Source organism: Lissotriton vulgaris, chromosome 5, assembly GCF_964263255.1.
Source record: "Lissotriton vulgaris chromosome 5, aLisVul1.2, whole genome shotgun sequence".
NCBI lineage: Eukaryota > Metazoa > Chordata > Amphibia > Caudata > Salamandridae > Lissotriton > Lissotriton vulgaris.
Window position 1 is genome coordinate 1,257,484,506 of NC_141693.1, and position 25,066 is coordinate 1,257,509,571.

General features: G+C 44.4%; 1 protein-coding gene across 1 annotated transcript in view; it reads left to right on the forward strand.

The window, feature by feature from the left end:
- LOC147712426 (uncharacterized) overlaps window positions 1–25,066 on the forward strand; it is a 1,115,452-nt gene that overhangs the window by 714,462 nt on the left and 375,924 nt on the right. The window contains exon 10 of the mRNA XM_086919651.1: window positions 13,488–13,662. Coding sequence (XP_086775777.1) covers window positions 13,488–13,662 — 175 coding nt within the window. The remainder of the gene's footprint in view (window positions 1–13,487; window positions 13,663–25,066) is intronic.

Genomic DNA, 25,066 nt, shown 5'->3' on the forward strand with positions numbered 1-25,066 from the left:
GGACAGGTACAGACAACCCACTCCCCATGCATGCCATCACCCGTATCATCTACAGTTATTGCTGACAGAGGTGCTTCAGCCTGTAACCTTCCCTTCTGAACCCCCCACTTTTGCCGTTCAATGACGCTCTCGCGAACGTCCTTATAGGCACTTGATCCAAGCCAAGAACAGGGGCTCCTGTGGATAGGACGATTGCCCGCTTGGAATTGCTGTTGGTTAATACTGCATGCCTCTTGGACTGATACTCCCACACTATCTAGAATACGGTCTCGCAGGTGCTGCCTCAGTGCCCGGAGGCGGCCTAGCCCGCCTGACGTGGTGGATGTTATTTTATCAGCCAGGCGGCATTCCACCAAGTCAATTTATTCTTACAGGTGGGCCAAATTTGTTTCTTGGTGTTGAGAGAAATCTATTGACCCCTTAAGGGCCCGTTTATCCAACATATTTCAGTTTGCTGTTTCTCTAGCCCAGCAGGGTTTTGCTGTGGCTACTGTAAAAGGTTATTTATCGGCCTTGTCGGCATTCCTTTGCTTGCCGGACCTGCCGTCTTTGTTTAAGTCACCTATTGTTTTACGTTTTATTAAGGGTCTTACCAACAAATTTCCTCCTTCTCCATTTATTGTGACTCAATGGGACTTAAATCTTGTTTTAACATACTTGATGGGTTCACCTTTTGAACCTTTCACAAGTGTCCCATGAGACTACTGTCTTTTAAGACTGTTTTTCTTGTTGCAATTACCTCGGCAAGGAGGGTTAGTGAGCTTCAGGCTCTGAGTTTGAAACCCCCATTCTTGACCATTCATGCTGAAAGAATAGTACTAAGGACCAGGGCCGCTTTTCTGCCTAAGGTGGTAACTCCTTTCCATCCATTCCCTTCCGTCTTTTTATCCTCCCCCTCACCCTTTAAAGGAGGAGGAGCGGCTTCACTGTTTGGATCCAAGGAGGGCGGTGATCTTCTACCTTGATAGAACTAAATACTATTGTGTAGATGACCAACTGTTCGTGGGCTTTGCTGGCTGCAGAAAGGCAGAGCGGTGCACAAGTGCACACTTTCCAGATGGATTGTCTTGTGCATCAAAATGTGTTACTTTATGGCCGGTAAGGAACCTCCAGAAGGTTTAAGAGCTCATTCTACCAGGGCAAAGTCTTCCACATCTGCCTTATCTAGAGGTGTCCTGTTGAGGACATTTGTAGAGCGGCAACTTGGGCCTCCCTCCACACCTTTGCGAAGCATTACTGCTTGGATTCCAAGTTGAGGAGGGATGGCCATTTTGCGCGTTCTGTCCTTCAGGATTTCTTGGTATAGGGGAGTGGACACCCTCCTCCGGGACTGGGGACTGCTGTGGGATTCTATTCACAAGGTGAGGAATCCACTGGCAAATGTATCCATCAGAAGAACAAGTTACTTACCTTCGGTGACGCTTTTTCTGGTGGATACAGTATCTGCCTGTGGATTTCTCACTGACCCACCGCCTCCCCGTTTGTCCACTCTTCTATACCTGCTATCTTGTTATGTTATGGTTGTTTCTTCCAATGGAAATGTTTAATTGTTCATGCTTTTTACATTGATTTCACACTGTGTGTTGTTTTGAATACTGTGTACTGTGTATACTGTACCTATTTATATCGGTCCGTCCGTGTGCCTCGGAGGCACGGAAAAAAAGGCGGAACTGACGTCATCACGCCGACGAGGCTCTCTTATGGATCCAGTGACGTCAGCGAGGTTGCGAGCGGAGTCGTGCCTTTGTGACGTCGTCTACGTCCTCATCGGCTTGGAGAGCTACAAAAGTTTCCGAATTTTGCTGGCGCAGGGGATATTCACAAGGTGAGGAATTCACAGGCAGATAATGTATCCACTAGAAAAAGCGTTACCGAAGGTAAGTAACTTGTTTGTCTCATTGGTGTGGTTTACGGAGGCTTCATTATGAATGATAGTGTTCAGTACGACTCGGTTGTGTTTAACATAGGATGCATCGTACTCCGTCGTAGGGAAGGCTGGTGGTCTGAAAGAATTCCGGATCTGAATCGGTTGGGAAGCTTTCCGACCGAGATGAGAATCGGGCCGTTAGTGTGCTAGAATGGCTAAAGGAAACTGGTAGATTGCAGGGTTTCACACTCTTTCATTTTTATGTTCTTGGTTGTTTGTACTGTGGAGTTCAAGACATGTAGTTGTTACAGGTGGCAGCAAATTTCTGGGTTGCATCTTACAACACATGTGCTATTTAGAATTTTCAGTTTTACAATTGTCAGCCAGACTTTGTAGAATTATTTTGGGTGAATGTTCAAATTGATTAAGGTTTTAAACTCCGTTTTATCTTCAAAAATTGTAGCTAGTGCAATTAATTTTTCATTTACCTGGTTGAAAAATTGTTCTCTAGATAAGTAAAGATCCAAGCAATTTAGGTATTCTTCATGTAGCCTGGTTAGGGAACATTCCTGTATGTAATTTTACTTCATCCACAATCCCTTAAAATACTTCAAATCATTAGTAACTTTAAACCCTGTCATTCATAGAGTGCCTGGAATGCTCTTCTGTGGGATCTGCAGTTCTCACCCTACCTCAGGAGCCTCATTCTGTTTACTCAGAAAGACGAGAAATGGGTTTTCCCTCGTGCATGCTGCTTTGCTTGAAAAAGAGCTTTCTTCTTACCACTTAAATATGTCATGCTTTAGCATCAACACTTAAAGCTTGTTGAGAAGAAAACAATGATCTGTGATCTTCTGTTGTTGAGGTGTTGTTTTTTCGACATATAGCTAGGGCACTTCTACAGTTTGGCATCTACACACAAATCTTTCGGCGTGATTCTGATGCACAGAGAACTTGATTGATGATTTTTTTTAATTTTTATTTCATATCCAAACATGAAAAGACATTTTGAGTGAGTCACGCACAAAAATCCACCTATAAAGAAGCTGAATGGCGTGGTAGCCATACTTTTGAAACAGCCATAGCGCCAACCGCTTTCCTTTGTTTGATGTTCTTGATTGAAAACACTGCCTTTCTGTAACCATCTTTTCTGATGGCAGATTTTTTACTCAAGACATGACAATTTTACAATGCTTGCTTACATTTTGACCATCTACTTTGTTCTAGTACCCTCTGACATTGGAAACAGATCATTTATGAGTGTTCTTAGTCTTTAGATTGATCATACAAGAGTTAAATAAAAACCACAGTAGGATTGTTTTCATTTGCTATTTTCTCATTTTCTCATTTGCTAGTGCCACGCAAAATGCTTCATATCTGAATTCTATGTCAGGCCTGGAGGCTCAGATTATGCCTCCTTCCTTCAGTTTATTTTTCACAACAGCAAATTTAAACACAACCACAAACTACATTTCCCATGTACAGCAGGAAAATAAAGAGTTTTCAACAGAAGTCCTTTCACACTGTCTGCACTCCAGAACCTTCCCTGCTGTTTCCTCTTCCTCTTTCTTCGCGACTCAGTAGCAATATAAGTCATTTTTCATTCTTTCTCCTGTTTGGGGGTTTTGTTTATACATTTATTGGGAGCGTTTTTGCTTGCGCTTGTTCTTACTTCTGTTCCACAGATTCGCCTTTAGTCGCAGGACGCATTTGTGTACCTTACCCTACTTATTTACCACCAAGGTGCTGTGAGGTCCTCCTGCTGCAAGGGGGCGTTGTGCACTCTCCATGGGCAGCCCGAGTCAGGCACTGGGGATAAAGTGTTGATGAGCACTGCCCTTCAGAGAGCCCAGCCTTGCCTCCTGCCACCCGTGTGACACCCGTAGAGGGTCTGTGATTTCCCCCCTTACATATTTACACCCCAGTGGGGGGTCTGTAAACTGTATTTAACATCCTGATGGGTTGTAATAGCACCTTGCGGTGCCGTGTGGGACTGTGTGTTGGGTGGCTGCCCTGTGATTGTTAGAGGGCTGTTGTGCCCCAGGGATCTGTCCTGCAAATTGTGAGCCTCTGGCCATCTAAATATGCCTGGGATCCCTCCCAGCTTCATATAGTGACACTCTGTGTGCTTAAAGTGGTGTCGCCAGCACCACGCTGTCTGTTACTCTCAGTGGGATTTTTCCTTGGGGTGTTGGTACCTACCTGCCATGCAGTCAGATGAGGATCAGTTCCAGGAGGAGGACCCTTGCCCTACCTCCCTTGGGACGACAATTTTGTATCAGGTAGTGGATGACTCCATTTATTGGGCTGTGAATCAAGCCATGGAGCCTTTAGAATAGCGTCTTTCAGCGCAGATTGCGAAGGAGTGTGCAAAGTGGGATGCTCCCGGGCCAGCTACCCCCAAGCCTCCCCAGGTGCTTCAGGATGTCAGGCCCCTCCTTCTAAGAAGCAGTGTCCTCAGGGTATGGACGTGGATACTTTCATCCGTTTAAAACAGGCTTCTAGCACAGGTTCCCCCGCAGCCAGTGCCCTCAGCCCCACCAGATAGCGCCTGACACCCCCTCGTACGGCCTCCCCTGACCCCCTATACACTGGCGAATCCCCTGGGGACACAGATGAGGAAGCAGCTCCCTCTAGACCATGGCTCCCAGCCACCACCTTCTCCCCTACCCCAGGGGGGTTTCTCAGACATGCTAAACCTAGATGACATTGTCCACCCCAGGTCAACGGACTGGATCCCGGGGGATAAGGTAGCCCAGTACGTCCCGAGCCATCTACGCAAGCCCATGGAGAAAGACGCTCGTAACCGCCTCCGGCGGAGTGCCCCGCCCCAGTTTGGTGGGGAAAGTTGCCCTTACGTCCGAAAAAAACCTCAACATGGCAACGTTCCTAGCAAAATTTGTGAAGGACCTTAAGAAGGGTATTGATAGGTCCTGGTGCTCCTGCCAGGACACGCTCTTGGATGCAGTGGGTCCTGTGATCAAAATCCTAGATATGGCCGAGCAGGCTAAAGCCTGTGGATCCCTAATTTCCCCAGAGGTGCTCTCAGGATGGGTGCAATGCTCAATTGTGTTTTTGGGGAACGCTAATTGCGCACTGTCGACTGAGTGACGTTTCTCTCCTTATAAAGGTGGACTCAAAGTTGGGAGATCTGGCTTCCTTGGAAGTTGGAGAGGTGGCCCAGGGTGGTCTGATTGGGGACCCGTTCGTCAAGGAGCTTAGCAGGTTCGTGACGACGTTCACGTCGCTGGACAAGGCCCAGTCCAACATAAGGAAAGTCTTTACCCTTCAAGGTTTACCTAGGGGCCGGTTGTGGCAGGGGCCGCTTGACAGGCCAGTTCTCCTCCAACCCAGACAGGGGGCAAGGCTCGGGCATGAGCAGTTTCAAGACAATGCTTGCTACAATACTTTCTACCCCAGAAGGGGACAGAAGTTCTGTGGCCGTGAAGGCTACTGAGGCCAATCAAACAACTCTGGAAAGATGAGTGGGCTACCTTTAGCGCACCTGCATGTGGGGGGCCGCATAACCCTCTTCTTATCAGCCTGGGTCTCGCTCACAAGCCATGCTTTGGTGCTTCAGACTGTGCAGGGCTTCCAGCTGGAGTTCCATGGCCATCCGCATCAGGTGACCCGGCATGCCCCATTTCGTTTTCCCAACGAGACACTGAGCTGATACACAAACAGGTCTCTGCTCTCCTCCAAAAAGGGGTGATTTGTTGCCCAGAGGAGCAAGCTGGTGGTTTTCTCAGCAACTTGAGCAGTTTCAACAAGTGGGTGGTCTATCGCCACTTCAAAATGGAGGGTATCCACCTACTCAGGGATGTGCTGAGGCAGCTCGATAGGATGGTCCGTCTCGACCTGAAGGATGCATACCGGATGGTTCCTATCTTCCCTCCTCATTGACGGTTCCTTCAGTTCAGATGGGAAGGCCAGGTTTTCAAATTCACAACTCTGTCTTTCGGGCTAAACTCCACTCCGTGGTGCTTCATGAAAGTCCTTAGGCCGGCAGTGGAGTTCCTTTGAGTGCTAGAAATTCAGATGATCGTCTACTTGGACGACATGCTTTTTGTGGACCAGTGCCCCAGAAGGCTGACCAGTCATTTGCAGACGGCAGTCGATCTGTTGCAGGGGCTGGGATTCATCATAAACGAGAAAAAATACCTTTTGGCCCCGGTCCAGCGCGCAACCTTTTTGGGAATTGCAGTAGACTCCATTACCTCAACCCTGAGTGTTTCGGCCAGGGAAAATGTCGAAGATCAGGCGCGAGCTATGCCAAACCTTGACAAAGTCACAGAATTCCTTGCTTCAGCTGGCCTGCCTGGTGTGCCTCCTCTCCTCCTCAATTTGGCCCCTTGCACTACCGTGTAAGCAGAGCTTCAAAGCGTACTATCTCAGGAGAGGGCTGACTTATTAGCTGTCTGTCCTGCTGATGGCAGAAGTGAGGTATCGGAGCAGGTCTATGTTTTTCCTCCTTTTTCTATGATCACTCAGGTGTCCGCTCTCCTTTGTTGCCAACAGGTGGAAATTGCGCTGATCACACCCCTGTGAAGGTCTCAAGTATGGTTTCCAGTTCTTCTGGAACTTTTTTTGGATTCTCCAATCCGACTCCCCCACTTTCCTCACATCCTCCTCAATCCCAATCTCGATCCTCATAGGCTATTAGTAGAGGCAACGTTGAAAATAATAATAATAATAATAATAATAAGGGAGTTTGTAAATCGCCTGGTTACGCCAGATGGCGTGTCCCCACGCTGTAGTGAGTGGAAGAGCAAGTCCCCCCCTACCCTGCAAGATACATCGTACTCCCATTATTGACGGAACAGATAGGTTTTGAGCGCTGTCCTAAAACTGCTCTCAGATGGCTCCAGCCGAAGCTGGATGGGGAGTTCATTCCATTTCTTGGCCGCCAGGAGCCTAAAAGACCGTCCGCCCATCCGAGCCCTCTTCACTCTTGGGACTAGTACCAGTCCAGTCCCACTAGATCTAAGGGGACGGGCGGGTTTGTACAAGGTAATGAGACTCCGAAGATCTCGGGGCCCCTCCCTTGAACAATGCAGTGGCAAAAACAGAGGGCTTTGAACATAATTCTCTTCCTGATAGGAAGCCAGTGAAGAGTATCCAAAGCCCTTTTAGACTCAGCCCGCCTAGGTTGCCGTAAAACAAACCGTGCGGCTGTATTTTGCATAACTTGCAGCCGGTTCAAACTTTTAATCGTTGCCCCCAGATATAGAATGTTGCCATAGTCCAGGCGTGACGTGACAAGTGCATGCACTAACGTCTTCCTGGCCTCAATCGAGAGGAGATCTATGGTTTTTCGCAGACTTTTCAGGACACCATAACAGATCCCCACCACACGTCTAATCTGGGATTCAAAGGTTAGGTCAGAGTGCACCCATACGCCCAAGTTCTTTGCCAGAGGACAGGGTATTGGAGCAGGGCCCATATCCGATGGCCACCATGATGGCCTGGTGGATCTCCGGTGTTGCTGGTCGCTCCCAGGCCTTTCCGGACAGGCTCAGACTCTACTCACCAAGGCATGGGCAGACAGCACGACCAAGCAATACTGAATAGCATGGAACAGATGGGGTCGTTGGTGTTTGTGACGGAATGTCGATCCTTGGGGCGGATGTAGTCCACATCCTTAGTTTCCTGGCGGGCTTAACCTAAGATGGTTTGGCTTACTGTTCGATCAATACCTTTCGCTCTGCGATCTCAGAGGGTCATGCACCTGTTCATGGTTCCCCAGTGGGGGAACACCTGTTTGATTGTTGGCTCCTCAGGGGTATTCGCCTTTCCATCCAATTGGACGTAAACTTAGTGCTGAATATTTTTCTTTCCTGGCAACTGAACAGGTTTCTGTCACGCAAGGAAGTGACTGCCAAATTATTAATGCTTTTATGCCTGGTGTCATGCAGGCGCGTCTCGGACATGCAAGCCTTGGACATTTCGGCCAGAGTGTTTTCCCTGAAGGGGGTATCAGCTACAGTAAGTAGAAGGACCAAGTGTATTACCAGGGTCATCTCATACCTGGCATTTCGAGACTCCCCAAAACTGTGTGTTGTACAGTGCCTCTGAGCTTACGAAGAATTGACTGAAGAAACTCACCCTCTGGGTAAGAAGCAACTGCTCATTGCACTACAGAAACCGTACAGAGAAGTCTCATCCCGACCATAGCCATATGGGTGTGTTGTCTGATGCAGGAGGCGTGGATTGATACAAAGAAGTTTGGTGCTCACTGTGATACCTGCCACAGGTTGGGGCTGGCCCCTCTGTCTTGATGACACCAAAAGAATACCCGGAGAGGCTCTCAAAGGGGGATTGAAAGGAGGATGTATTTGTATTATAAGAGAGCAAAAATTTACATATAGGATTCTTCGTTACTGGTCTCTTCGTTGGAAGCCGGAGGGGAGTTGGGGATAAGGAATGGAAAAGCACAGTTCACAAGCACTGGGGATAAGGAATGGAAAAGCACAGTTCACAGTCACTGCTAATATTTGTCCTCCGAATTGGTGTTGTCTCTGCCTTGCTGGGTTTCCTCAGGGTGAAACAGGGGAGGGATTCCGGCAAAAAGCGTCGGGGGGAAGAAAAGAAAATGAAGATCAGACCTCCCTTCACCGTTGTGTCCCTAGCGTGTGGTGCCTAGGTAAAAGGGGTTGTTTGGTGGTTTCAGGAGATGTGACCCTTAATCCCCGCCCACAGCCCCTTAAGGTAAAGAACCCAGCCCTAGGCACTTGCCTGGACCCACAACCCTGCTGGGCCGTGGGGGTAGGAGTCACAGCCTCTCCTTTCACGGTGGGAGTGCTGGACTTGATTGCTTTGCTCCCAGAGCGGACGTCGAAATGCTGCTGCTCCTCTTCTTCCTCGCGCACCGTCTCTTTGGCTGCTCCTTCTTCCTCCTTGTTCGTCTTCGCCTCCTCTTCTCTTGCCTCAGCTCCTTGTTCCTCGTTTGGCGTTCCAGGCACTGCCTCTTTAATTCCCAAGGTCCCCCTTGAGTGGTCTCTGATTGGCTCGTCATCAGAGTGGTCCTCTAGTCTGCTACGTAGACTTCCCCCTGGCCACTTAGCAGCCGCCATGTTGGATTTGTTGGGTGGCGTGTGTTGTGTCAGAGGGGAACCCTCACACCACTTAGCGAGAGGGGCGATGGCTTCAAAGGCGTTTTCTCTCAGTGGGTTTGGAAGATCTAATGGGCGCCGCAGATTGGTCCTCAGACTCTACCTTAAAGAGGTTTTATTTCATGCCAGTGCTGGAAGTGGTAGAGTTGGTGGTTGACAAGCTTTGAACTGGCATATTGTGAGCCTCCGGTCCTGACATAGAATGAAAATTTGCCCAGCTGTAGTACAGGTAAGTTTCAATTCTATTAAGGACATGGAGGCGAGGATTATCCCGCCCAATGACCACTGAAGACGTAAACCCTCCCCATTCTGGTGTAAGTAATTCTTTTGTGGTTCTCTTGAAATGTGGTGCATACTTACTGAATGACTTTACTCATGTTGAGGTGTCTTCTGCTATTGTTCTACAACTTAACTAGTTTTCGTACGGTTCTTTGACACTGCATATTTTTTCAGGAAACGATGGATCTAAACATGAGGCGTGAAGTCCGACAGGGAATGGTTTATGCGAATAAAGGAAACAGCGTGGAAGGACTAGCTGTGTTCTGGCGTGCTGACAGCGTGAAAGGACTTCTGTTGAAAACACTTTATTTCCCTGGTGTTCATGGGAAATGTAGTTTTTGGATGTTTAAATTTGCTGCTGCGGAAAGTGAAGGAAGAAGGCATAATCCTAGCCTCTGTGTCCTTACTAGAATTGAAACTTAACTGTAGTACAGCTAGGCAAATTTTCATTCTGCCACTACTAAAACACATCCATCTGTCCCCCTTCCCATAGAAATGTAGGGTTGTTCTAGCCATGGAGAGAGTGAGACTGTATTTTTGTATATGTCTGTTAGTGTGCTTTTATGAATGTAAGTATGCACATGTGCATGTGTGTGTCTACGTAAACATTTCCCCAACATAAATATTCAGAGCATCGTTGTGGGACTCTTCATATTGCTTTAGTAAGTATAGATGTTCACAATTAAAGATGCACATTTTTACCAGGCTGTTGTTGTGCTCACAGTGTCATTTCCTAGTTTTCGTATGCTTGGTAATCATCCCCCAAAAATTGAAATGTACAGAGGAATGTAAAGAGCTGAACTAATGGGCCCAGGCGGAGAGGAAGGCAGGCACGGCAGTCAGAGGGCGGTGACTCAGCGGTACCGGAGCAGCGGGGATCTCCTCACTGCCCTCGGAGCTGCGAGTGAAGGTATCGGAGGACCGCGGAGCACTTTTAGAGGAGGCGTGGCTGAAGTACTGCCGGCGGCGGGGAGTGGCGCAAGGACTGGTAGAGCAGGCCCGACAGCTCTACCTACCTGGAGCAGCGATGCAGAGCCGAACCACAGCAAAACGGCGTGCGGCCGCCTGAAGGGGTGCAAACGGACGGCAGCGCCTTCTCCTGGACCGGTGAGTGGGTGGTGGTGCGATCCTGGGCCCCGAGCTGCGGAGGTGGTAGCGGGGCACGGGGGAAGGCCACGGCCCGCGAGCTGGGACAGGGGAGGGGAGGCGCACGGGCACACAGAGGGACGTCAGAGACGGCGGACAAGGGACTTCCTGGGCCATTTTCTGAAGCCTTGTGCTGCGCGAGCCTAGGGGCGATGTGGGCCCGTGAGATTGCGGGGCACTGAGTGAAAGGAGCACAGCAGGTCACGGAGGAGGCCGGTGGGAGAGTGATCTGCTCCCATTTTAAGCGGATTGGTGTGGCCCTGGAGGATAGATGTAGAAGGAGTGACAGCACATGAGAGGGGGCACGGAGGTGCCCGCGGCCCAGAATAAAAAATAGGATTTGCATATTTTGACATACTGACTACCAGGGATGCACTGTGTGCTGAATCACTTGAACTACTAAGGGCAGCGTTCTTTTTTGGACTTGCCTGTTGCCACTGCCGCTGGGGAGCCCGGGTGGAGAGTTGCTGCCCTTTTTGCCCTTTCATTTTCTGGGGTCGCCGCCTGCCTCCCGCTGCCCGCTCCCATTTCCACCTCGGGAAGCGCCGGCCGCTGCGTGGAGTGCAGGACAGGGGACTGCAATCCCCAGCAGCCCACGTGACCACAGCACAGCGCCAGGAGGCGCATAAAATTACCGACAGTCCTCCCTCGCGGGACGCCGGGCTAAGCCCGGGCAAAGGGCGGGCCCTCTGTGGCCCTCAGAGGCCAGAAGAGGTTGGGTCGGAACACCCATCCTGGTCTTCCGGGACTAACGTAGTGAACTAAGGTATGCTTGTCTAGAGACTAATCATCTAGAGGATGACAACGAAAATCTTTGTCCTCTCCAAGTAGCCCCATTGATGATTAAGATACCCACTGGTCCCATACATAGGTGTGTGCTTTTGGGTTATTAGCTAGTTGCACCATGACCCCTAAAGGGCCCCCTAAAACAATCTTCTTCTCAGGGAGGGTCACTCAAGGGGACACTGGACCTGTATATAACAAGGGTAACATCGGCCATTGAGACAATAGAACACAGCCTTCCTAATGATACCACATGCTGCGTACGATCCCCTTCGATTCCCACCGATACACCAAACTCTTTACTACTTAGGGAACCTAATGCAATTTGCAATACTAGGTACATTCCTAGAGAGCAGGGAATTGAACAAACTGGTCCCCCAACGTGCCCTACTGGTATTGGAAGCCCCGAGCCTAGGAAATCATATCAACCCAATAAAAGTCCCCTCGAAACTCATATCGCACTAACAGATAAATCTACCATTCAAGCGACAGCACATCCCCAGGTCTCTTCCCAGAGCAGAAAACGTAAAGGTATGGAACATAATGGGAAACCAGCGAAATACAAAGAAATAATCTCAAGCCCCCCTCCGGTTATTGACACTACCACCCTCGAGACACCCGAAGCACGTCAAACACCGGAAACCCCTGTATCCCTCTTACCTTCTATTTTGCTGCTCCATCTAGAAGAACTGGTCAAAACCTTACTATCCCCGCTTATTGAGAGGATAGAGAGAATTGGGGAAAAGATTTCAAAAATAGATGAAAATACCAAGTCAAACAACCAATCCCAGAGAATGGTTCCCTCAAATAAGCCTGACACCGCTGTAAACAGCAACATTGCCCAGTGCCAGCTACTGGATACCATACCATTAGTTTTTAAAAGCAAGGAGGTACCCAAAAAATCGATAATGGCCCCTAGCTCTGCTCCCAGAGCAGGGTCGAACAAAGTAGGAATGAGTTGTGAGGGGTTAGCTGCAATTAATAAATGTATAAACTTACCACCGGAGGCATCACCCTTTGTGTGTGTGTCCTCTCAGGAGTGCCTGAGCTCCCTATCGGAAAGATTGAAGGTCACCAGGACCTTAAAAACAAAGTACAGTTTTGGCTGATGAAGAACAGACCCCTTCCATTTAATATCGACGGAAGAATTCTAAAAGTGAGAAGGGTGGGGTGGATAGGTTCCCGACCCAAGACCATAGCCGGAGACCTGGTAATTGTTAACTTCAGGGATAACCAGGTCGTCCCATATCTGCGTAGCTGGGAGCCACAAAGAGGAGATGGGCCAATAGCAACACAGGAATTGTGTGATTTCTACCCCAGAACTGCGTATTTTCCAACCACAAGTTGGAGTGTGGAGGAAAACCACTGGGTGGACAGGAGGGGCCCTGTATCGATCAGCTACCAGCAGATACCCACATATAATCACCAAAACCTACTTCCTGGCTTAGACATGGTGATCCGATAGGACAAGGATATTGCCCAAATCAGTAATCATTAATGCACAGTTATTATTCTTTTTGTATGATGTACAATATCGCTTTGCCAAAATGTAACAAACCTCAACTTTCGTTTTTAATTGCTTTTTCCTTTAACTTGTAACTATTCCTGGAGGTGTTGACTGTTTATTGTTTGATCGCAAGGAAAACTGATCTACATTATTGATTTTGTGTAATATTTTAATGTAAATGAATTTTGTACTTTGTATGGTTTTATGGTTATTAATTTTAACCGAATAAAGTACTTTGATTGATTGATTGAGTATCTGAAGATTCTTATCTGTATGATCCTTAGGTCACTGAGCTTCTTCCCACAGGCATCATGTATTATCAATCCCTGACTACTGTCCTGGCGCCTGGTAGCTGGAAAACTATAAGGCTGCATTTATGGAGATTATAGTAATGGCTTCAGTGGTTGAACTCGATCAACTGACTTAGCCGTTCAACTGAGCAGGTCTCAGGGTCATTGGTGCTAACGATTTTCATACCTGAGACAGGCACCATTTTTTGTTCAAATTAAATATTTGCAAAAGTTGTTATTGCATATCTGATGGACTGAGAATATTATGGATATTTGATCATTTTTTACATTGCAAACATATCATTTAATTGCAAGAACATGCAACCTAATATAAAAAGTGGGCAGCTGTCTTCGCATAAGATGCAGATAAGCAAAGGAGAAGTCTTCATCGGTTCACGTATAATGGCCAGAACGGGTTATGGGAAAAGGGTAGCAAATGAGATATTAGCCTTGTCTAACAACTGCAAAATCAATTTTGATGTGCATCTTTCATACACCAACAGGGAGTTAAAAGGACCAGGAATAGGAGTAAATCATTGACGACAGAAGATCAGAAAAAGACTGAACGCATTCAGGCTTTGAAGGAGATGCTCAAATTGCGAACAAAGGAAGAACGAGCAACCTGTTCATTCTTAGCCTCATCACTTCTATTTCATACTTGGAAGAAGCGGGAAGAAGGTATTGATTAGGAGAAGATGTTCTTTTTGTTTGAACAAGCTTGGTCTGTTATAATGAAGGACATATCTCTGTTTCCTGAAACAGAACTACCAAGAGTAGGATTCATTGGCTAGTCTAATAGCCAAAGATCTAAATTTACTGGTTAACCACACCATGACTGGACTTGTCATACAAGAACTCCCTTAATTTTAGATTTACTTACATTGATCTGTTTGTTATTCATGACATCAGTCAACAGTGGTACTTGCTTTATTGGATGGCTTGAAAGGAACTGAACACTGTGCATGGAGACATGCATGGAAAATGGTCTTTACCTAAATCTATTTTCCAAACCTGTTGCCTAATTACTATGTACAAATAGATGAAGGGCACCCTCACTTACCATAAAATACTGCTCAATTCATGTATTATAGCCAAATGTTGACTTTATTCACCATGCTGCTAACATTTTTTTAGGGGCAAATATTTAATATTAATTGGACAAGCCAGCTTATTTATTTCCACAGAAACTATTTTGCAAACATTACAACATAGATATATTTACAAAAGACAGAATCATTATGAACACTTAACATGGATAATTCCATCCACATTAATGGAACATTTTTAAATTGTCTTCCAGTGTGATTTAACATGTAGACGAGAGGCAGGGTGTTTCAGGTATTTGCTGCAAAGTAGGAGAAGTATATTTCCCCCAGCCATGGTCTTACGGATATGTGGGATGGCATCCAGTGCCAGTTGGGTGGAGCAGAGGTCTCTGGTGGCTGCGTGGAATGTGAGGCAGTGGTTGGGGCATGCAGGTTCCATGTCATGTAGGGCCATATAGGTGTGTGTGAGGAGCTTGAGGGGGTTCTCTTTTGTTGACTGGGAACAAAAGGAGGTGTCTCAGGTGGCTGCTGATGTGGCTACAGCAGGGGATATTGAGGATGAGTCTGGAGGAGCTGTTCTGAATGTTCTGCAGTTTTTGAGGAGTTTGTGGGTGGTGCGGCATAGAGTGTGTTGCCTTAGTCGAGTCTGCTGCTGACGAGTGCATGTGTGACTGTCTTTCTGGACTCGTGGGGATCCACTTGAAGATCTTTCAGGGCAGATGTAGCGTGTGGAAGCAGGATGATGAGACAGCATTGATCTGGCAGTTCATAGTGAACGAGGAGTTCAAGATGATGCTGAGATTTTGTGCAAGGTCTGTGGGTGTGAGGGGGATCCAAGATCTGCGGACCACCAGGAGTCGTCCCAATCGGAGGGGGTGGAGCCCAGGATGAGGACTTCAATCGGAAGTGGAAACTGGTTGTTACTCTTACTACTTTCTTGTGCTGAAGGACAGAGTCCTGTGTTCTATTTTAGATTCTTGCCCTCTAAGCGCTTTCCTGTGGAAGGACAAATTCAAGCTGCTCACGCTAGCCCAGGTTGTGTCTCCCATAGACCCAGGAGACTGGCTGGACCTTTAGAAAGCTTATTTCCATATTTCCATCCTGGAGGCCCAGAGGGACTACCTGTGGTTCAGACTAGGCTCAGAACATTTTTAGTATACAGTGCTCCCTTTTGGCCTCATTAGTACCCCTTGGGTGTTCATGAAAGTGAAAAGCGGAGGTGGCTGCCCTCCTGCAGAGGTTGGGAGTACCAGTCTTTCCCTACCTCAGTGACTGCTTTCTAAAGGCATTCTTGTCCTATGCAGTAATCAACTAACTCCAGACAATAGTGAAAGTCCTAACGTCTTTGGGGTTCACAATCAATGTGCCACACCTGACTCCTTTGCGGATTCTGCTGTTCATCTGTACTAATCTGAATACAGTATGGTTTTGTGCCTTTCTCTTGGAGCAGAGGGTCCAGCACATTCAGGCTATGAGCCGAATGTTTCAGCCTCAGCTCTGGATTTCAGTACAGATAACTGTGATGTTTCTGGGATTGTTGGCTTCCTACATCCTACTGGTCAAACATAGCCAGGTGGGGAAAGCACCCGAAGAATCTGTTGGACTTATCCTTATTTTGAAGGAGACTGCAAAGGATCAGCAGTGGTAACTTCTGCACTGCTATTAGGTCAATGGCAGATCAATCTCCTTATCCCGATTTGATAGTGGTGACAGTTGCATAATCTTTGGGTTGGAGTGGCCATCTGGGACCATTTGAGAGAGGTGGAGATTAGAGGCCTCTGGTCGCTGGCTGAAACACAACTTTACATCTTTTTGTTGAAGTTGATGATGATTCATCTAGCATTGAAGGCCCTCCTGCACACCATCAAAAGAAGGCTGGTGCAGCTGCTCACAGCTAATAGCACTGCCATGTGGTACTGCAACAAGCAGTGTTGGTGGGGTCTTGGGTCCTGTAACAGAAAGCTCTGTGCCTCTGCAAGTGACTGTCAAAAGTTTTGTTTTTTGTGTTGTCCCTGACCCAGCAAACACTTGTTTAGGGCACGGTAAAGATCTATTTTCTAGCCTTTTCAGATTTTTTGAAGACGCTGGATCAGCCTTCATTTTAAATAACGTGTTGTGATTAGCCTTTCGAAAGGTTTGCAACATTTGTTTCCACCAGCATCCTTTGTGATGTCACTGCAGGACTTGCAATTGGTCCTCACTTTTTTTAAGTGCGCCCCTTTTGAGCTGCTGTACAGTTGTCCATTGTAATGCGATTGTAAAATAATTCCTATTTGTAAAGAGGATGTATGCCGTTACAACGCATACTTTTACAACGTATACCTTTACAACGCATTTTTTACACCGCAACATCCATTACAACGCATTCCATTACAACGCATGCCATTACAACGAAATCTTTGAAACTACCTTTACAACGCATTCCACTACAATGCATACTACATTTACAACGCATACCATTACAACGCATACCATTACATTGCATATATGGTAAGTATTGGATAGTGTAGGGGTAAAAATTACTATTCTAACTCCAGGGGGTGCAACAGTAGGGTAAGTGTTGTATAGGGTAAGGGTTAAAATTACTATTCTAACTCCAGGGGGTGCAACAGTACGGTCAGTATTGGATAGTGTAGGGGTACAAATTACTATTCTAACTCCAGGGGGTGCAACAGTAGGGTAAGTGTTGGATAGTGTAGGTATGCATTGTAATGGTATGCGTTGTATTGACTGCACTGTAAAGGTATGCGTTGTAGTGGTATGCATTGTAGTGGCATGCGTTGTAATGGTTGCTTTGTAATGGCATGTGTTGTAATGGATGTTGCGTTGTAAAAGTTTTGTTGTAAAGGTAGTGCGTTGTAAAAGTTGCGTTGTAAGTGTTGTTTCCCTTGTAAAGTGCAAGCATATCACCCCCTTGAGGCTTTCAAGGCGCGGGGGCCGTCTGGCGATAAAGTGAGCTATTGCCGAGAGTCACATAATGCTGACTTGAGCTTCCGCCAGCGATCGAACCGTGAATCCCATGCTGCGGAGTCAGCCGCTCTTGCTGTTGCACCACACCTCTCTCACTCCATTGGGGATTATGATGTTGAAAATGGTCCTTCTCATCACCATAAAAATGACAAGGTATATGGGTGAGCTGCAGGCTCTTTCGATCAACCTATTTTATACCACAGTCTCTCCAGATAGGTTGATGTTGAGGACCCGAGTTTCCTTTCTACTGAAAGTGGTTACTGCATTTCATGTCAGGCAGGGTATCATTCTTCAGTATTAGTCCCCCCCCACATCCATCAAAGGTTAAAGAGAAACTTAATTATTTGAATCCTAAGCTTTTATACTGATCAACATTGGTGGACGATCAGCTGTTTGTGGGTTTCTCAAAAGGGCAAGACTACAAAAGAGTAAATATGTGCTACACACTGGCTAAGAGAAACAGATAATAATAGTAAAAAACATGCAAATAATAATGGACGTCCTGTGCTAGGAATAAGCACTGTCAAATGCAAAGGATAAACACTGTCAAATGCAAGAAATAAGCACTGTCAAATGCAAGTAATGAGCACTGTAAAAAGCAAGTAATAAGCACCGAAAAATATGTACACAAAATAAACAATCGAGAATAGAAATATATCACCATTGAGATAAACACATCAATCTGGTCAGCCTGACTGGGAAGTCCTTAGGACTCGTTCTACTAGATCCAAAGCGGCTACTACTGCACTGGCATATGGAATGTCTGTCCTGGATGTTTTCCATGACTGTATGTGGACGCTGCTACATACATTCCAGAACACTAAACCTTGTTCGTTATCTCTATTGAGAGTGGCACTTTGCCCACTCTGTCCTGCAGAACTTTTTGAACTCATCCAATTCACAGACCCCAAAAGACTCACAAATGATGGATGCAATGTAGAACAAATCAAACATTCACCCGCAGTCAAGATATCTGGATTAAATTAATTGTTCTTTTAGTCACCATGCCACCCCAGTTTAGACCCAGCCATATGCAACTCAGTCTTGACCCTGTTCCTCATGGGAACAGTTCAGTCCAAACAGCCAATCCAGGTCCTCCCTGGGCCAGATAAAAGCATCCTGGTACCGATTTTGGGCTATCACCCCTTATTATCCAGGCTAGCTTGATTCCAAAGTCACAGTAAGCCCGAGATCCACTACTGGGCATTCGCTGAGCACTTAGGGCAAGAAAGCAAAAGACACACAGATGAAGGACGGAATTTGTGTGTCTTTTGAGTTCACAGACCCAGGAATGCTATGGTATCTATATGATATCATAGGTATCTATGAGGAATCTGCAGTTAAAAGCATTCTTCAGAAGGAAAAATAGCTTGCCCTCTATAACTATTTTTCTGGTGGATGCTCAATCTAATCAATCTAATCGCAGATTTCTCACTGCCCATCATGCTTTCCCGTTATGTGAACTGTGTTCTTTTTTCTACCTGAAAAGTTCCCAATCGTGAAATAAGCACATCCGTCATGCCAATCTGCTGATAGGCTCTGTGTCTGAGGGTGCAGACATCCTCAAAAATCAACTAACGTCAGTGCACAGGGGTAGTAGCACTTATATGTGGTTCCACTCGTAACTTCTGGAGTAGAAAGGGTTGGTATTGAGATGAATGACATCACCTTTCGGCGCAGTAGTACTGCTTTAAAGTTTCCGAACCCAGTCTGATGCCTGTAGAATATTTGCAAGGTGGGGAATCTGAAGTTAGTTGTCGAAAGTAGGTAACTTGATTTTCTGGTCCTTATGAATGGACACATGAGCAACTACATCCCAAACTAGTTTTTGCCTATTTTAAGCGTTGCCAGTAGGAGGAAGTTTGATTCCTATGGCACATTGAGTTCAGGATCCATGTCTGGGTAGGTCCATAGCACTTAGGGCATGCATGACACCTAATGACGGACCGATTTCCTTGATGCTGTACACGAACATTTTTTACTATCTAACCAAGTTCTGCGCACCTTATTCAGTTCGGCTGAGTAGTCAATCTCTGAAGTCTGTGGCAGCATCTCCTTAGATCTACATGCTCCAAGCTGTGGATCTCGTGGATAACAAGTCATTTTTCAAAATTGTAAATTGACATTGTGCCCACCATTACTATTTGAGCGAGAGGGTTCAGTCTCAAATTTTTCTTAACTTCAACAGCAATATCAACAACAGTTAACTTTCCAAAGTTGATCTTCCATATGCAGAGGACAACATAAACAATATTCTTCCTAATCTGGTAAGGCATCAACTCACTTTAGACAGTGACTTCTGTATGTTCCCACTTTGTCAAGGGGAGTAGCTTAAAAAGTCTCAAAGAATGGTAAGCAATTACCTGTGGGTACTGGACATAATACAAAGTGAATACATGCTTTGGTTCTAGTCTTCTCCACTGTTAATTCCTCTTAAACCTGTACCAAAATACCTAATGAAATTGCAGCACAAAGATGCAAAACCTATGAAAGTGTAAAGTGACGACTCCCTCTTAAAGACAAAAAGACACGTGTTGAGGGCAATTTATTTTGTTTACTAAAGAGGTCCCAAACAAGAGATTAGATTCAAACTTGCCCAAAATATATCAAGAACGAAACAATTCATATGCTGGGTCTCCAACTACTCTTTTTCAGCTCCGAAAGGGGTATGCATAATTCCACATTGCACTGGCGAGAAAGCAGTGAAACGTCTTAACGCAGGCAACTGTCAATACCAGCATATAGTTCTTACCTCTGGTATGAAGTCAGCATCTTAGGCCTTTTGCAAGGGTATAGCAACAGTGGCAGCTTTTCTCCTCGGAGAGCACATCTTTGTTTACCCTTATCTTACTGATTGGCTAGTAAAGGCTCACACTGCAGAGAAAATACTACAAGGCTTAATATAATGATTACTGTGCTTCAATGCCTGGTCCTTCAGATAAATGTCCAAAAGCCCCTAAAGTCTCCTATTCATATTCTATCTTTTGTAGGAACCACCTTGAACACAACGGAGGGAGAAGTGTACATTTTTCTGAAATGTTTTTGTATTCGAACTACTCCAGCTCCGACCACTCATCAAATTTCTTCCCTTCCATGGCTGATGGTGTCTTGCTTTACACTCCATAATAAAAGAAATTCAGCACTCCAAAGATGATTCACTCAGTTAAGCAAGAAGACGCACATGGAAAAAAAACTCAGCACTCACAAAATAAGGCAAATGAACCTTCAAAAGGCAGTTTCAAAATGAAGTGTGGGTTTAAATAATACAAATAAGTAAAGAAAAGGAGGCCCCCTTAACTGTCAACTTTGGGACAGGGGAGATAGCGTAGGAAACTTGAGAACGTCCCACAGGGTTACCGCAAAATGGGTAGGAAATGGCGTAGTGAACTGCAATGCGTTCTGCAATACCTTGCAATACCTGAAATATACTTCTATTGTGCTTCAGGACAAAGAGTACAGCATATACTTTCGAACTTATACCTATAAAACCACCAGAAACTGTAAATATAATTGCATACATGCACACAAAAGATCAAATGTAGAAAAACAGATCAAACGATAATGTTTTAGAAAAATATATATATATATTTGTCAAATTATTCACAAAAAGTACATTATCAAAACATCATCATAACAAATCATTAAAAAACATACATATTGCATGTTGTTACATTTATTAAATTTTTTTTTATAAAAAACAACTCATAAGCATTCAGGTTAAAAAAGTTCAAAAGAACAGGGGTCGACGCGGCGTTTCGGTTACAGTGAGATAGACAACCTTCTTCAGGACCAAGTTCTAGAAGGAAACATACAATTACTAATCATTTCAAACCCAAAATTTTTCAGAATCATTTTCTAAAACAATACATTTTCTTCCGCTATAACATTTGAACAGGTGCTACTAGGTTTTATGCATAAAGACAAAAGTTTATTAAAAAATTTTTTTTAACAAAGGTGGTTTTTAGTCAGGTATTGCTAAAGTGCATAGCGCATTTGTACTAGTACCATTTCGTGGGTCACTATGTAAATTATCATAGTGAAGAAAGCCCATAATATGGGTCGGTGGAACTAATATGGCCCACTCTGAAGTTGTTAATGGGAGTGCCAAAGTCCTAGTGTGGGGCACTTACTGGCGGGTTGCCATTATGCAAGGCGAAAGGTTTTTTAAATATTACCACCCACTTAAGAAATTACCTTAATGGTTATAGTAGCCTCCAACTAAATCCAGGAGGGCAATTTGGCGGTTGTATAATCCGGTATGGGAACTGAAAGTAATTTCTGTTATGGTTCTATAGTTCTTCACGGTATCTGCAAATGGTAGTGAGATTATATTTTAAAATTGAGCACTTTAAGTGTTTAGAGAATTACATCACAAAATTGGAAGAAAACTACCTTGAGATTTTATGAGGATAAATCTTATGCGGGTAGTAGGAGCCACCGATAAATATTTCCTGTATCGCTGAAAATGAAAGCTCCTATTAGTTTATTGCAAATAGGGAGTGATAACCAACAGTCTACTGGTCTACTTAAATAGAATCACCCCATATTTGTACTTACCCAGGTATAAATTACTGGCAATAGTGGGTGATGCACTTGCTTTTCACTATGCTGATGTAGCAGCTATTTAGTATTCAATTCGTGCTGGGCTTTGTCTTGCCACTGGTTCTTTAGGAAAGGGATAAGAATAATTGTCTGTTTTAGTATTCCATTCTGGGTTCATGTTTAAAAACAGCCCTATCAGATAGGTTTCAATATGCAGACTTCAGGTGTCTAGTTTTATCAATAGTGCGTTATTGATAGACTAATTTCACTGTATATCGGCAATTTATAATTATATTATCATCTTTGTGCATAGCGCATGTACTGCACACGTCTATCCGGAAAATGTAATCATCCATATTATTTAAGATAATAGCCAGTGTTTGGTAAAAGACAGACAGATCAAGACCACTATGATCTTAGATGTCCTGCAGCGTTATACAAAATATATTTTAAAGTGTTGTAATAATTTTTAAGAAAGTAAAAGAATATATCAGGTTCTAACACTAATGGACCCGAATGCTGGTTAAGTAGTCCTTGATTCTGCTGAAATACACCGCACAACAGCAGTGATTCAGAGTTAAATTGGCGAGGTTCTGCCTTAAGGTCTTACTGTCACATGCGTTAAGAATAAACGAGGGGCGGGTTGCAAGCGTTCTGGCTATATTGTCTTACCTCAAGCGTTCTGTTCGGCCTCCCTGCTCCTACTCCCGTCGCCGTAACACGATGTGTGCTGAATGTAGACGACATAAAGAAATTATTATGCGTAAATCCATTGAACATCTAAATCGTATTGTGTGTTCTTTTATATTGTCGGCGTAATAATATTTCTCTCGCTGTAATAATATTTAATTTATTTCTCCCGCTATAATAATTTCTTTATGTCGTCTACATTCAGCACACATCGTGTTAATGTTTGTATACAATTTAAAACCCAGTCCTACTTTTATTGCACCGCCATATGCAGCGTCCATAAAGGTAAACAAACGACGCCAACGTATGACGCGACGCCACGTGACATTACGTCGTCCAATCAGGACGATTAACACTTACCGCCCAATAATAGTGAACTTAACATAAATAGGGACTCCCTCTGTAAGCAAAGATACTTTCGATTACACGACTGAGAGAAGATATACGGCGACGGGAGTAGGAGCAGGGAGGCCGAACAGAACGCTTGAGGTAAGACAATATAGCCAGAACGCTTGCAACCCGCACCTCGTTTATTCTTAACGCATGTGACAGTAAGACCTTAAGGCAGAACCTCGCCAATTTAACTCTGAATCACTGCTGTTGTGCGGTGTATTTCAGCAGAATCAAGGACTACTTAACCAGCATTCGGGTCCATTAGTGTTAGAACCTGATATATTCTTTTACTTTCTTAAAAATTATTACAACACTTTAAAATATATTTTGTATAACGCTGCAGGACATCTAAGATCATAGTGGTCTTGATCTGTCTGTCTTTTACCAAACACTGGCTATTATCTTAAATAATATGGATGATTACATTTTCCGGATAGACGTGTGCAGTACATGCGCTATGCACAAAGATGATAATATAATTATAAATTGCCGATATACAGTGAAATTAGTCTATCAATAACGCACTATTGATAAAACTAGACACCTGAAGTCTGCATATTGAAACCTATCTGATAGGGCTGTTTTTAAACATGAACCCAGAATGGAATACTAAAACAGACAATTATTCTTATCCCTTTCCTAAAGAACCAGTGGCAAGACAAAGCCCAGCACGAATTGAATACTAAATAGCTGCTACATCAGCATAGTGAAAAGCAAGTGCATCACCCACTATTGCCAGTAATTTATACCTGGGTAAGTACAAATATGGGGTGATTCTATTTAAGTAGACCAGTAGACTGTTGGTTATCACTCCCTATTTGCAATAAACTAATAGGAGCTTTCATTTTCAGCGATACAGGAAATATTTATCGGTGGCTCCTACTACCCGCATAAGATTTATCCTCATAAAATCTCAAGGTAGTTTTCTTCCAATTTTGTGATGTAATTCTCTAAACACTTAAAGTGCTCAATTTTAAAATATAATCTCACTACCATTTGCAGATACCGTGAAGAACTATAGAACCATAACAGAAATTACTTTCAGTTCCCATACCGGATTATACAACCGCCAAATTGCCCTCCTGGATTTAGTTGGAGGCTACTATAACCATTAAGGTAATTTCTTAAGTGGGTGGTAATATTTAAAAAACCTTTCGCCTTGCATAATGGCAACCCGCCAGTAAGTGCCCCACACTAGGACTTTGGCACTCCCATTAACAACTTCAGAGTGGGCCATATTAGTTCCACCGACCCATATTATGGGCTTTCTTCACTATGATAATTTACATAGTGACCCACGAAATGGTACTAGTACAAATGCGCTATGCACTTTAGCAATACCTGACTAAAAACCACCTTTGTTAAAAAAAATTTTTTAATAAACTTTTGTCTTTATGCATAAAACCTAGTAGCACCTGTTCAAATGTTATAGCGGAAGAAAATGTATTGTTTTAGAAAATGATTCTGAAAAATTTTGGGTTTGAAATGATTAGTAATTGTATGTTTCCTTCTAGAACTTGGTCCTGAAGAAGGTTGTCTATCTCACTGTAACCGAAACGCCGCGTCGACCCCTGTTCTTTTGAACTTTTTTAACCTGAATGCTTATGAGTTGTTTTTTATAAAAAAAAATTTAATAAATGTAACAACATGCAATATGTATGTTTTTTAATGATTTGTTATGATGATGTTTTGATAATGTACTTTTTGTGAATAATTTGACAAATATATATATATATTTTTCTAAAACATTATCGTTTGATCTGTTTTTCTACATTTGATCTTTTGTGTGCATGTATGCAATTATATTTACAGTTTCTGGTGGTTTTATAGGTATAAGTTCGAAAGTATATGCTGTACTCTTTGTCCTGAAGCACAATAGAAGTATATTTCAGGTATTGCAAGGTATTGCAGAACGCATTGCAGTTCACTACGCCATTTCCTACCCATTTTGCGGTAACCCTGTGGGACGTTCTCAACTTTAAATAATACAAGACAACATGCAAATGTGTGTGTGTGTATATATACATATATATATATATATATCTGTGTGTGTGTGTGTGTGTGTATATATTTGACAAGCATTTCACTTCCAGTGCATGCTGGGTAATAAGTATCTGACAACTACGAGGTACCTCAAAAATCTGCATTTGAGTCATGTGATTACTTACCTACATAATCCTTTTCACCTGTGAACAAGGCTCGTGACCAGAGCCAAAACATGTAATGTTTGAATAAGAGGAGAAGTATTTTGCTACTTTTATTTTGTGTGGAACTAATGCATGAGGACTCCTGAGATTTGGCCTCAACACTATTTGTTTGGTTATATTTCCAAGAAGCATCGCCAGATGCATTCCCCAGTTACCGGAGCCCATGGTCCTTCAGGGTGGTCTCACGAAGGTGAGCACGGGGCAGCTCACCAAATTCCTTCCTCGGACAACAAA